The sequence below is a fragment of the Lipotes vexillifer genome, unplaced genomic scaffold (assembly GCF_000442215.2).
Source record: "Lipotes vexillifer unplaced genomic scaffold, Lipotes_vexillifer_v1.1 scaffold1008, whole genome shotgun sequence".
Lineage (NCBI taxonomy): Eukaryota > Metazoa > Chordata > Mammalia > Artiodactyla > Lipotidae > Lipotes > Lipotes vexillifer.
In genome coordinates, this window is record NW_006772616.1 from 2,814,925 (window position 1) to 2,829,881 (window position 14,957).

At 42.7% G+C, this 14,957-nt stretch overlaps 1 protein-coding gene across 3 annotated transcripts in view; it reads right to left on the minus strand.

Moving 5' to 3' along the window:
* Positions 1-293: 293 nt before the first annotated feature.
* Positions 294-14,957, minus strand: part of EIF4E3 (eukaryotic translation initiation factor 4E family member 3) — a 65,761-nt gene continuing 51,097 nt past the window's right edge. The window contains exons 5-8 of one of the 3 annotated variants that reach the window (XM_007447662.1): positions 13,994-14,054; positions 11,319-11,385; positions 7,234-7,389; positions 294-2,815 (exon numbers count right to left, since the gene is read on the minus strand). In XM_007447662.1, coding sequence (XP_007447724.1) covers positions 2,769-2,815; positions 7,234-7,389; positions 11,319-11,385; positions 13,994-14,054 — 331 coding nt within the window. In that variant the 3' untranslated portion in view covers positions 294-2,768. The remainder of the gene's footprint in view (positions 2,816-7,233; positions 7,390-11,318; positions 11,386-13,993; positions 14,055-14,957) is intronic. The other 2 variants (XM_007447661.1, XM_007447663.1) reach the window with 2 other exon arrangements.

The window sequence follows — 14,957 nt, forward strand, 5'->3', positions numbered from 1 at the left end:
GATGTAGACATCGGCTAAATTCAAGAGACCGGAGAAGGTTGGGTCAAGGTTTACCAGAATCGTGTTTTCCTTTCCATGTTTTTTCTCCATCAACTGTATCCCTCAATTTAACAGGCACGTTATATTAAATGGACGTGTCCTCTGTAAACTACACCCTCACTTCAGAAATGCAGAAACACTGTGGGTGGGAGGAATATTAAAACGGAGTGAGTTGGCATTCAGAAAGCGCTTACAAAAGAGAACCGAAATACAGACAAGTTACTTTCAATGAGTACCATCTGTCCTTATTTAATAGGAATGACAAAGACCAGAGAGCAAGCTCTCTGGCTTCTGGACGGCTCTATGCAGAGAGTCCAGGCTACACCTGCAAAGACTTCGCTGAAAGACACCCGGATTCTACTGCAAGTAACCCCCTTTCCCCAGCAATGGCCGAGGGGGGGACGCCACCCTAACACTAAAGTCACGTGCCCCACAAAACATTTCCTTGTATCTCCAGAGAGTATTAGCTTCTTTCATCCAAAAAGGTAATGAGAGGTTTTTAAACTGATTACATCAGCTTAGTTCATACACTGTCTCTTAAGAACTAAATAGTCAATTAAAACAATTTCCAAAGCAAAATCTGACAAAATCCTCTCTTAGGGTAATTTAGATGATAGGTCTTTAACTTGGGCAAATTAAACCCTTCTCACAGTTGGTATCTTCCACAGGGTCAGAAAGAGTGGCGCAAGTTCTCTGGGACAAAAAGACCTACTTTGTGTGTTAAGCCATGTTTCGTGATCATAAACAATAGAAACTAGAAAACATTAATGGGAGCCTAACATTCCTATTCCTTTTATTTTTTTACTTCAAAAGCTACATACATGCAAAAGTTGAACATGTCATCACAATGCTTTAAATGAAGTTCAAAAATAAAAACACTTCAACATCCATTTACTTATGGAAATATATATGACAATTATAATGAAGATAAGTCAATTATATCCTTTTTTCTACTCTATCAGAAAAATACTTATATTATAAAAAAGAATTTAAATTCAGGCCCAGAATATTTTTTTAAAAATCCTTGATCAATAATTTAAAAACAAGTTGGATGTTAGTACAAGGTTTAACAAAATAGAAGTGCCAGGCTTTTGAAAAATGGGTCTGATATCCTTATTACCTCATTTTGAAATCACTGGAGAAACTCAAGTTTAGAAACAAAGCATTAAAAAAAAAAAGAAAAGCCATGATCATTGTTATTATGGTTGATGTGGTTAGTGATGCAAGTGAAGGGCACGACTTTTGTAAAAAGGTATTGTTTTCAAATCCTTTAAAATGTTTGAATGGAGGATTTTATTTACAAACACAGGCTGCGGGCTGGAAGTAGACCCACCTCTCTCTGCTGGTCAGTACTGCAAGAGGAATTAAAAATCCTGGGTGCAATGAAGTTCGGATGCACCGCCCTTTTGTGAAATGTATAAGCATGCCTTAGCTCCCCTGAGTCCAGAAAAAAAAGCTAGCAGGAGGAAGCGTCTCCAAATGGCCCTGCCTTTTTCAGGTAGACGCAGCAGGAGGCTTGGCAGAGTCGAGGGAGGGAAATCAGAACATTCTGAGTGTTCCAGAGGGTGGTCATTTCCTTCTACTAAAACCGGTATTTATTTGGTAACACAATACGATGTATCTCAACAATTCTAAAAATTAATGTGAACAGAATGCATTCAGAGTTCAACTTTGTGAATGTTCACATTCACCCTGGAAATGAGATTTAACTTCTGCTCCCACATGAAAAGGGCAGGGGAAAGCCGCCCAGACCGGAGAATGACTGATTATTGGAAACGACACACAATATGAACAGTAAAAGGGGATCATTTAACAAAATGTGTATGAATTGACTTGGAAAGCCCTAAGTGGGTACACACACCCAAAATTTAGAAGCAGCTTAATTCAAACAATTAAAATATCACCTTCTCTTTAGATCAGAAATTATAAGGTTTCCTATTGAGACAGACCCCTTGCTACCACTCCAAGCGCCTCCCTTTGAAAAGGCCAAATTGAAATTCTGGTTGGAAAATATTTCCAGAGGGTCCAAAGATCTACAGTTTGATTTATATCCTGATACTCAACTGTGATTATAGTTTTCATGTTTGGCAACCCAACTATTACTTTCCTTTCATCTCGGAAAAAAAAAAATTCTTAAAAAGGAAAAATAAAAGATGTGTGTGCTCTCAGTGAAAAATCAGATTAAGTAAGGTTTTTCTTTTCCCTGGGACAGAAAAAACAATGCCCAGTGCACAGTATATAGGAATGTGTCACAACAAATAATCAAAAGACAGGTTTCACCCAGCTAGTATTCCTCCGAGGACAGTGTGGTTTTCAAAAGCAGTATTGTCACGATTATACATATTCTCATTAACTAGGTACAGCAGAGCTACTTAAAGGGAAACCAATTTCTTGTGCCTCAACGAAAGGGGAGTATAGAAAACAATAATTAGACTGAATGAGGAGTTTAAAAGGGCAAAAAGAAAAAAAAAAAGCTGGAGTGAAAAGAACAGAGAATTCAGAAAGCAAAAAAAAAAAAAAAAAGCAAGAAATGTGACGGAAAAAACCCACACAATCTCCCTCCACCCCACCTGCCACTTTGAATCCTAATTGCTCAATCTGCAAGGGCAGACACCCACTCTAAATGGACCAGCATCGGGCTTCGGCAAGTCTTCTCTTCACTCTCCCTCCTGTTAAGACCGTTTCCAAAACCAATCAGCAAAGGACAAAGAATTCTTTACAGAGTGCAATTAGTGTTTTCCACGTCCACCTTCAAAAGCATGATGCTCTTCATGGGCTAAAGGACAGAAAAAAACAAAAAAGAAAAAAAGGAAAGAAAACTTTAAGCAAAGGATGGGGCAACCCTCCTCTAAGGCATCTCATTCAGTTTCCCCAAATGTTGGCAAGAACTCAAATACCTTTGTGGGCCAGTAACTGTTAGCTAAGGCGTGCATTTCCTGAGAAACGTAATAATGAAAATTAAAACAAGGAATAAACAAGCAATGGGCATGCTGCCTGTTCCTTCTTGCTGTGCCGGAGAGGATGAGTAATTCCCAACAAGCTGATGAAGAGGATACGCTGGGCTGCCAGCAAATTCTGGAGGGAAATGCGCCCCGCAGAATGCAGTGCTGGGGAGGGGCCCCACAGAACCAAGACAGGGTCATTCACAAGCTTATCTTCAAAAATAAAACAAAACAAAAGTAAAACAAAACTGAGAACACCACCAGGAGGATAGCAATTCTCTTAGGTCCTCCCCTACCTTTAAACACCCTCTGTGGGAAATGAAGTTTCATTAAATGGATGATGGGTCTTTTATTTTTCCCAGTCATGGTTTTTTGTTGCTGTTGTTCCTTTCTTCTTTTTTTCCAGCCCTACTGTCTGGCTTGCAAAATGACTAATTAAAATTAGGAACTTCAGAATAAAAAAATGATGCTATGAAAAATATTTTCCAAAGACTTAAATTTTTATAAAGTGGAGGTGGGAATTGGGAGACCTGTGAAATATAAAATATTTCCTCCAAGGCAAAAGGCCCAGTTTGAAAATCCACTTCCTGGACTTGGTTAAACCATCATCATGAAGCAAGGGCAGATCCTCTTCTCTCAAATGGAAAAGTTACTGACTTGGGGCTGAAAAAGCCAAAGGCCACTCAGGATCCCCTATGCTTTGTCCATCCCCCCTCCCCCCCTAGGAAGGATGTCCTAGGAAGGCAGACATGGGCTGGCCCATCTCACCTCCTAAGCCCCTCCTAAGCCTGTGTTTTTAAGATGGACTAAATTCTTCAGACTAGTGTGTGGTAGGGGTGAGGCGGGGAACAGGACCGTTTGCCCTTTAGGATCATCATGGTTATTCACCCAAACCTGCTCTTCACTTGGATGCAACATTGAGAGAAGCACACTTTGCAGCTCCCGGGGTTACCGCAGGTTGGCCCAATTCCCAAGGGTGGCCAGGAATCCAAGCTGACTTAACTGAACATTTCTCACGTGTAGAACTTTATAAATATTTCACTTTTTATGGGTTTTTTTTTTTTTTTTCTTTTTAAGAAAGATTTTTAGGACAGACATCAAACAAAATGTGGCCTGCTCTTCAATGAAGTATATAGCATTGCTACTGGGTCAGGTGGGGGGCGGGCACAGACCTCTTAGCGATGCTGGACCCCAGATGATAAATCAAGAGATAGGAACTGTCCACGGATTTTTATTACTTCTCAGTGGGAGGGACAGTTTGGGGCAGTCATAGTTAAGACAGTGCAATCCTGATGGGTCATGGAGATGGGAACAGAACATTCAGAATCGGGAGAGTTCTGGGGAACAGGGAAAAGGTCTGTGGGCCTTGGGTTAGCCTTGGTTGAGAGGGAATATAGAAAAGGTCAAAGCCAGGAGTCAGCAAACTTTCTTCTGGAAAGGGGCAGAGGATAAACATCTTAGGCTCTGTGGGTCACAGGGTCTCTGTCTCAACTATTAACCCTACCCTTGTAACGTTAAAGCAGCCACAGATGATATATACCCAAACAGGCATTGCTAGGTACCAATATGCTTTATATATAAATACTGAAATTTGGATTTCATACAATGTTCATATGTTACAAAACGTAGTTCTTCTTTTGATCTTTTTCCAACCATTGAAAAATGTGAAAGCCATTCTTAGCTGCAGCCCATACAAAAACAGGTGGGAAGGGGGCAGATTTGGCTTGACAGTGTAGCTTGCCAAACTCTGCTCTAAACAATTCTCACATCAGAAGACATTTGTCATTCAGCTGCTCCGAAGAGCCCAACAGAATTTGGCGGGGGGGAGGGGGTCTCCATTCATTTAAGTTTCTCAGTCAAGTAACCAAACTGTATCTAACACACAGATAACTTATCAACAGCCTGACCCTCAGCCACCCGACTGGAGGCCCTGCCCAAATTCATTAGGGCTCTTTCTATGCGGGAAAATCTCCCCTGTCACGTGGCTCCTGTAACAAGACTGAGGAAAAGCATGGAGTTGGCCATTTCTGACCTAGTTCACCCTACCACCCTACGTGTTCTTTCTTTACCTACCTACCTAACACCCTACCTGTTCTTTACGTACCTACCTAACACCCTGCCTGCTCTTTATCAAGCTGTGAGTAACATTTCTGCCCAAAACCTCATTTTTCCAAATCCATTCTGCAGCACATGGTGTATAACCCTACTGAGTAAAGGACTGCCTGCTTTATATAAAATAAAGACAATTGCTTGTTTTTTCCCATTCCAATTTTTATTTGAATAATCTTCGAATTTTTAAATGTCAATTTATGCCCTTAAAATATGCATTTCTACTAAGACCCACAGCCAGTTCTGCCTAACTCACGGACGTCACTATGGCCTCCACATAAATGTAGACGCCCTAAAGGGCGCCTGATCTGGGGAGCTGCAACGTCCCCTCCTCTGCCTGGCTTTTTTCTCCCCCCCGCCCTCCCCCAACCCCAGCCATCAGAACAATGAAGTGATTGACTCATCCTTGCTTAGTCTTACCTCATTATTGCCACTGGCCTGAAAACTAGCCTAACCGCTCAGTGGCCCGATTACCTCTGTGGCCTAAACACTCGTATCATGTGTTGAGCCTGCTGCTACCCTACGTGTTAGAATTTTGAAGCAGAAGGGACCTTGGAGATCATTTAAGACCAACCTTCTCAATAGTAAGATGGGAAAGTGAAAGGAGGAGAAACCGCGACTTGCTCGAGGTCACGGTGTTGAAGTGGGACAAAAATCCAGACTGCCTGACTTCACCATTCCAAATCGCTTCTCTACTCCTTGCAGTCGAATGCGGAGAAGGTTCTAAGGAGGTAAAGAACGTGTTCGCCCCGTTCGTAAATGGCGGCGAAACATACTTCCTTTTGGAGAGTTTCTGCTGGAGTGAGTCTCGTGGAGTACCAAAAAAAAAGGACCCTCGGTGAACTTTCAATGAATATCTGGGCTGAAAATACAATTAATGTTCCCTATGGAGGGAAAGCTGCATCTACAAATGTGCGACTTCCACACGGCACAATCAATAAGCGCCTTCTGCAGTGCCATCCTCTGTCTCTTTTATTTAAACTTTCATTTAAAACTCAGAGGCTAAGCATCTCCTGAATATCTGCAGCAGCAGATCTGTCCCACTGCTCAAAATCTAAATCCCTGGGCCTGTGATTATATGATTGCTTAGAGGGAGGCCTAGTCTTCATTATCATAGTAAGACAATCACAAAGCAAAATTTGACTTTTTTCTTCTCCTTTTTGACAAGGGGTTGGGAAAAGTGAAACGGTAACAGAGTCTATTTCACTAATACTAAGATGCACTCCCCACCCCGCCTCCCCACTGCACATATGAAGACCCCCGGGGTCAAGAATGTGCCATAGTTTAATTAGGAGCCTTGTATTTTTCTTTCTTAGTGACACTAAAATAATACTTATCATCAAGAGCATCTTAGATTCAATGAAATACCGTGGTTTAAAAAAATTGGGTTACTGACTCTTGGAATAGTTTGGGGAATAGGAAATTCATCATATACGTGTAGGGCTGTCAATCCTTTGCTCTAACTCACTGTTAAAACTGTAACCCGCAGTTCGATCTACCAAACATTGGTTTAATAGCACTAAGCTGTTTTCATTATGAAAAAGATGACTTTTTCAAAAGAGCACACAAAAGCAATGAACATGAATCATGATGGAAACAATGGGTCCACACACCTATTCATACTGTTAACATTTCACCACTATGCATGCATTCTCTTCTGTGTCACAGTCATCCGTAATGAGGACGTATTAGCATTTCAGTAGAACATTCAATCTTGCCTGTGCGCAGGACGAGTTCCTCCACAGATACAGATGTTATACATTATAAATCCCTGTTTATGAAGGGATGATTGAAAATCTGCCTGCCAGCTCATATAATAACTTTTTTTGTTATTGTTGCTTCGAATAGAAGGTAATTTTTTCTGAGAATGCCAAGTTTGAGATCAGGTTTGAATTTTTGAAATAACAAAAACAGTAAGTATCTCCTTTTCTGATCCGTGTGTTTAGGCGACAACTGAAATCTCACTTTAACTTCTGAGGCTAAAGTTTTTTTTGAAACACCCTTAAAATGTATTTTATTGAATTATTAATTGGATTATAGAATTTCAAGCGATTCTCCCTGCACCTCATTGGCAACACGGTTTCTGTCTTTAAAAGTATGATAGAATAAGCTAGAAAGTAGTAACTGGAAATGAAGCACTTACGTTTATAAAATACGGCTTTAAAAGATATGTGGGGCAGGAGTTCATAGATCTTTTCTAAAACGGTGGCTTCCCCCACTACAGCGGCATTTACATTCCAGACTTGGACGACGTCTTCCCGGTCCCGGACACTGACACTAACTCCTATTACTTCGTCATCTGAGCGGAAGGAAGGGGGAAGAAAGAAATGAGTGATAATTTCAAGTCCGCTGGAGCCGGTTTTTTAGCACTTATCATTTTATCTGTAAGTGGTAGAGAAGATGATCAAGACAAGGTGGCACGAGAGAACCCGTGATAAATATTGTTTCTAAGGGGAATCGTTGGGCAAAAAGCAAGTTAGTGGGCAAAAGCTGTAGCAGTCACATCACACTTATCCGGCGACTTAGGTAAACAGAGTGTCCCGGCCAAACAAATTTTCCAGACAAGGGACTTACCCTTCTTAACATGTTACCGAAACTTTGGACTATTTCTTACTCTGTTTTGATGAGACTTTTTCAAGTTGCATAATGATCGGCCCTCCGAAAGCCAACTGAACTCACATGAACTTTTCCTCGATGCTTGGCTGTCTTTGTTAAGAACAGCAAGTATTTCTGCCGACTTCCCGCCAACCATTCAGAGATCTCGGGGTGGTTAGTGCTCCAGGCCCCAACACGAACTGGACCCAGGCTGCGTGTTCCGAGTCGCTCATTCTGCTTTCTGTGGTTTGGCTTGTCTGCTCCTTTCCTATTAATCATCCCTCTGTTCTTGCCTGTTGCTCCCTAGCCATCCCCCTTCTGGTTTGGGCATTTTAACTGTAGGCTAGAGAATCAATGACCATCTGTTAGCCCGGTGTATAAAGTAAGTATCTTCTAAGTGTGGCCATGTCCTTAGAGCACTTCGGCAAATGGGCAGGAAAGCATTTATCTACTTTGATTAATGTAGGTCTTTTTTTTTTTTTTTTTAACTAAATTCTGGATTTGGGGCTGCTCTGTAGGCATTCGAGAATGGTGGCTGGATAAGTAGGATTGTGTACTGTCCTATGGAGCCACTTTGTGTACAGTAATTTGCAGCAAAATGACAGGAGTAAAGACTTGACTCCTGGTACACATGTTTGCAGCATATTACTGAAGTGGGGTCACCCCTCTGCCCTCGCACACTCAGCATCAACGAGTGAAATGTGAAAGATATGCATTATCAAAGTTAGGAAATTTTGCTTTAGTTAATATGTTTTGCCTAATTTTCCTTATTTACTATATATCTGTACATCTCGATACTTCTGCTATCAGTTTTCCCGTGTGTCTTCCGAAGGTTGAAACGTTCCAGCATTTAGATACAATTTAAATGAGGACCTGTCCAATTACTAAAGGAGTTCATCTTCGGTAAAATAATTCCTTTCTTTCCTCCGTCCTTCCCTTCTCTCCTTCATTCCCTTTTTCCCTCTCTCCCTTCTTTCCTTTGTAAATAAATTTGACTCTGGCTAAATGTGTATGACATGACACTAAATACTTCCACGTATAGAAGTGTTTGAAAGCAGACAAAATCAGTCGAAGGTGTCAGAAGTTGGGCTTGTGGCCACCTCTGGGGGAAGGGAGGGTGTGGAGAGATTCTGGAGGCCAGTAACATTCTGTTCCTTGATCTGGGTGCCAGTTACAGGGATCTGTTTACTTTGAGAATATTTATTAAGGTGCACACAAAATAGTTTGTGTCCTTTTCTGTATACATGTCACATTTAAACAAAAATTTCCAAAAGAGCAAACAGTACCTGATCATGGCTACCCACAGAAACTTATTATCCCCTCAAGAAATGTGTCTTATGTACATGTTTCTTGTTTTCTCATTTATCTTCAAAGTATATTTGCTAGAGCTCAATGTTAAATTCTATGTGAACAAAAAATCATCAAGTGAAGAGGGAAGCTTTGGCATTTACCACTTTGAAGAATAGTCATGAAGACACTAGCTCAGCCTTTCGGGAAAAGAGCAGCATTTTCCAGTCTTTTTGTTTTGCCCATTTCTACACTTTTGGTCAGAGGGTACTGTAGCTTTACGGGTGCTGAAAATGCTGAACTGTCAATATTTCAGTCTCTCCTGGCTTTTGGTACCTACGTGTAACCTCCTAGCACAGCACTTTCAGAAAGGGCATGGTAAAAAGGCTGCAGCCCGTATGCAAAAGGAGATCCATCGGCAAACATGCAATATTCATAAGCAGAATCAACCAGCAAAAACGCTGATTATTTTAGGGTACTGGCGGCACAAGACGTCAGAGCTAGGAGGAGCCACTGTTTGAAGATGGGGGAAGTGAGGACCAGAGAGATGAGCTGACCTGCTGTAGTGGTGGAGCTGGGTTAATTAAGAGCGAACAGTTAATACTTAATGGTGCTCTCGTTCCAAAGGCAACCACGGAACAATAGGTCTTCTTTGCTCAATCCGGCCTATTTATTATTACTTAGACTATTTTGCCTGGTTCTGGAAACAGGAATAATTCATACAGAAAACTTCCTCTCCCAGGGATTTATTTGTTTATAATTATACCGAAGATGCATTTTTGACTACATATTGTAAAGCTGCTACCTAACCCCTATTTAAACGGAAGGAATCTGTACTTTTTTTTTTTTTTTTTTTTTTTTTGCAATACGTGGGCCTCTCACTGTCGTGGCCTCTCCCCTTGCCGGACGCGCAAGCTCAGCGGCCATGGCTCCGCGGCATGTGGGATCCTCCTGGACCGGGGCACGAACCCGTACCCCATGCATCGGCAGGCGGGCTCTCAACCACTGCGCCACCAGGGAGGCCCAGGAATCTGTACTTTTAAGACAATTTCATCTTAACCCAGGTTCTGTCTTCAGTGAATGAAAAGAGGTGTGAGAATTAAGGAAAACAAAAGTAGAATGACTGAAACTGTTAGTGAGGTAAATCTAAAACCTGCGTGGCAGCGGCTAGGCCTGTAAGGGTTCCCAAAGGCAGAACCAGTTAAGACGCCTGAGGGCAAGTCAATCAATACCAAATAGTTTAAAAAAAATTAAAGCTCGACAGGAGAAATGTTATTCTAAATGTTACCTCAGAAGCATTCAGAAGGAACTACTCAAGAAGAAAAAGCAAAACTTTAAACTAGCAATTCAATTTTCCTCTTTCAGTGGTTTCACGACAAAAACAAAGCAAAATAAAAATGGGGTAAGGGATTAACAGGTACAAACTATTAGGTATAAAATAAGCTACGGGGATGTGTCCGCGCAGCTTGGGGAACAGCGTCAATATTTTGTAATGACTACAGATGGAGTATAATCTTTGAAAATTGTGACTTTATGTTGTGTACCTGTAACTTATGGGTTTTGTACATCAGCTATACTTTAATTAAACAAACAAAAAAAGCAAAATAAAAATGTATTCACAGGGCTCTCAGAAACTCACTCAGTATTTGAAAACTGAGTGAGTCTTCAAGTAAAGTCTTCAAAGTAAAGTCCTGAAGACTTTACATTCAGCCCCATTTGTCGGATCACAGGCACTAATGGTGATTGATCCCCACCTCCCCTTTATCTCTCACTCTGAGTGGAAGGGACCAAGAGAGGGACAGGAGGAAGGGGCGAGTAATTGAGAGGGGCAGAAAGGACTGTGCCGACCTAACTACAAACTTCAGGTGACAACAAAGGCACTGGGCTCTTCTGGAAGAACTGGAACTGACGAAGGAAACCCACCACCAGTGCGTGGGACATAGGAGCCCAATGTCAAATTTCATTTTCTTCTGGAACAAATATAAGGCTGTATGTCAATTATACTTCAATTAAAAAAAATTAGTTTTCCTTTTTTTCTGCCTATTTATTTTAGACAGATGGTCACGGATACTATGAAGATGAGCTATAAGTGCAAAAAAAAATATAGGCATATACACATATGTATATCCACGTAATATACACATATGTAAATATACATATGCACATACACATATAACATGAAAACGCCACGATCACATGGGAAAAAGCTAAGTAACTTCATAGTTACAAAATAAGCAACTCCAAAATATGTAAAAAAGGCAAACACACAGAAACAAAGCTCAGCAAGGAACAAGCACAAGCCAAGCACGCGCGAGCGGGGACGGCCAGAGCTGAGGGTCTCATTACCTGCGACGGCACAGTCTGTGAACTGTTCCCCGATAGTCGCTAACAACAACTCTTTCCAAACTGTGGACTGGTGTGGGAAAAGAACAAAAAGCAAAACAAAAGAAAACCAAAGAAAAGGAACACATACACATTTTTTAAACAATTATCTTCAGGAGCTACCCAAGTCACATTTTCTTTAACCTCTCACGCCCTTTCCACGCCCGTATTTGGAGCCCGCAGACATCGCTGAGTCACAGGCGTAAACACCCACGTGGTGGCATATGTTTGTATTGTTTTACACATCGCTTTGCACAGAGAGATACAAGGGATCCCAAGTCACAAACTCTGTGTCCACAAAACTGTGGGGTCCGAAGCGACAAAGCTAATCTCTAGTGCCACCTCTGATGAAGCTGAGAACAACGTGGGAAAAATGCACTCAAATGACCTACACTTTTCCAATTTCTTTGCCTCTCACTGATTCAAAATGTATCAGCTGGTTATAAGTGAATGCTATTAGGACCATCCTTCTCTTCAAAACCCTTTCCTGCTTTTCCTGCAGTTTATAAGGCACTTCCAAGGTTACACAAGTGAAGAACACTTAAGGAAATTTCTGGTTTACTGACTACCAGAGACTTGCAGATTTCCATGCACTTGAAGGCATTTTGTTTCTGCTAAGTGACTGAACTGTGGTGTGTGTGCGTGTGTGCGTGTGTGCACACGTGCATTTCCCTGGAAGAATCAGTGCACGCTCTAGTCCACCTCTTCCCTATGAGAAAACCTGGAGCCTCTTCTGCTGAAGACCCCCTAATGCCGTCCAACCAACAGCCAGCATCCACGCACAGGTAACTGGAGGTCTCCAAGTTCTTTCCAGTTCCTCTTCCTCGAAAAGTTCTTGGTTCCGTATCTCTTCCTTGTCTTGGTTCACAGGCCCTGAACTCCACCAGAAGCGGGTTTGACTCCTGACAGCCGGCTTAGAGCTGTACCCTGGGCAGCCTTACTAGCCTCTCTGAGCATCAGTTTCCTTCAGCAAACAGGGAATAATAATAGGACCGACCTCCCAGGGCTGTTGTGACCATGAAATTAGTCAACAAATGTTGCGTTCGACGGGCTCAGTACTGTGATTGCAACAACAGCACTGGAGATTTAAGATCCATTCCATAAATAGCTGCGTGTTTGCTCTGGACCAGGCGCCCACTAATATATTAACTATAATGAGAGTATGTATTATCGTGTTCTAATGAGCTGAAAGCAGCCTCACTGAATTTTTAACCAAGACCACAGCAGTTAACCATCATGGCTTTTCACTCTCAAGGAGGGTTTTCTTTTCTCTTTCCTAGACCCTCCGTCTGGTCTACCTGTCTCCCACCTAGAAGCCATCCCTTCTGTTTTTTTATCTGTCTCACCTGCAGTCTCTTACGCTATTAGGAACAAAGATGAGAGTGTTGAGAGGAAGTTAGGGGGAGGGGACGTTCCCTCTCCTGTTGTGAATTCACAGGAGGTTGACCCACCGGACTCCAACCGGTCAGCAACAAAGAGAGGGCTGAGCTGCTTGGGATGAGGACACTTGTGCAGAGGTGAAAGCGTTATTATTTGCGACTGAATGTGGTCAAGTGAGCTGACAAGGAGGGGGGACAAACTTGTCTTTCAGCTACCTTTCATCCAACGCTGACGTCATGACTGTTTCTACCAGAAGTCAATGTCTACTGCAAGTAAATAAAGAAGATGGCAAGGAAAACGTGTCCTTATGGAAATTCAAAACAACTTTCTCTCCTTTCAGGGGGGCAGGAAGAGCTTCACAGGCCTTGCTTGGTTTTTTGTTTGCTCCCCCGACGTTTTAAAAATTCTATATGCCAAATAGCAGCCAAATCTCGTAGCTACGCATCTTAACGATGGTTTGCACCTTTAACAAACAAACTGGGTCATATTTTTAGGTTTGTGCTCATCGGGAAACAATGCAGGGTCAACCCCGCGGGTCCCTGGAGATGTTTCAATCCTCTGAGCTTCTCCACATGAAAGAAACCATGAAAAGGTGAGACTGGGGAGCATGCGACCTTTCATCCATTTTCAAAGGCGGCTTAAGAATAGATTTGAATGCTCTTTTCAGTCAGTACAATGAATTAGAGCCCACTCCTGGGAAACCCAGGTTTCTGAGGCTTGACCACTGCCAACCAGTGCCCGAGCAGGCTGTGCCATCAACCAGGGTTTCATCAACCCCAGAGGGAGACTGAACACAGCCTCGCATGAAACCCCAAAGGGCGGTGAGAGGCAAGGCCTCCCAAACATCCCCACCCTCTGTGCCAGGGTCATTCTCAGAAGTGCCTGTCGCCCCAGTGGGGAAGGGACGAGCCTTTGCTGGGAGGGATCCTGCTTCTCACTACGTAGACCCACTTCCACATGTCGGTCATGGCTGCGGAGGACATGACAGCCCTAATCAGCTTTTCTGCAAAGTTTATAGGCATGTAGCTGTTCAGAACTATGTGATACAGTCACACTATTACACCATTTCTACAGAGGCTCACAATGTATTTTCAAGGTGACAGTGTAAGGCAGAAAACCACCAAGGTCAGAAAAGAACTTCTCACCCCCAGTCCCATTCTGAGTCTACCAGGCGGACTGTCTAGAACGCACAAGAGGTTCATCATAAGCTGTCAACAACCCCGAGCTTAGCTTCTAGAAAAGGATGAGAGCAAACCTACCGTGCTGTCCTTGGGAACTTTCATCTTCCATACGCCACCCTTTGCATTGCTCTCCTCTTCCCTGGATCAAAGACCAACGTTCACAGTTACACTCATGGATTAAGTAGCTCTACATACATCGAGTTTAGCAATGGATGACATTAAAAACGAAAAACAATGGAGCATTCTGCAATACCGGAAACAGAAGCAGATGAAAGAAAAAGGAAGGGGATGGAGACGGGGAGGGAAGAAAGTGGGATTCAGTGGCCAAAAGGGTAGGGAAGGTGATGGGATACCAGGTTCTCATCCTCAAGGAGCTGGTGAGGAGAGGTTCCCTAGACCACCCGGGGTGGACAAACTAACACAAATGCTTCACATGTGAGAAGGCCTTTACATTTCAACGTCATGCTCTTGACATCGCCTCATCTGATTCGCATTTCAATCTTGGGTCATAAGCCCAACAGGGGACTCAGCCCCGGTAGAGGACATCTGCTGTCTCCCTGTGTAGTAACTGCTCCCTCTTCTGGCAAGAGCACCCCAATTTCCCTTTAAGGAGCTACCTGTCCCCTACTCTTATGCCAGACCGTTTCTGATATGGCTGATTCCATATCCTAGCTTTAAAGGTGGGCTTATGACCCAGGTTTGCTTCCTAATCTTTATGACTGGCCAGGGATGGAAAGGCAACCCACGCTGGGCCAATGAGAGCCTGCCCCGGCATTTTATTGGAGCTGGTGAATGCTGACACTGACAAACTTGTAGGGCTTAAGACTGGAGCTTATAAAAGCCATTTTGTCACCACAAACGGGAGAACCTGCCTGAAAATTAAGCGAAAGCAGAGAAAAGCAAAGCAAGTCTGACGGAGAGTGTCAGATTCCTAAGACGAACTGAGCACCCAGATCTGCCCGAAATCAGCCCTACCGGTAGACTGTTTAGTTACAGAAGCCAAAAGATTCCTTTTTTTTTTTTTTTTTTTTTTTTTTTTTTC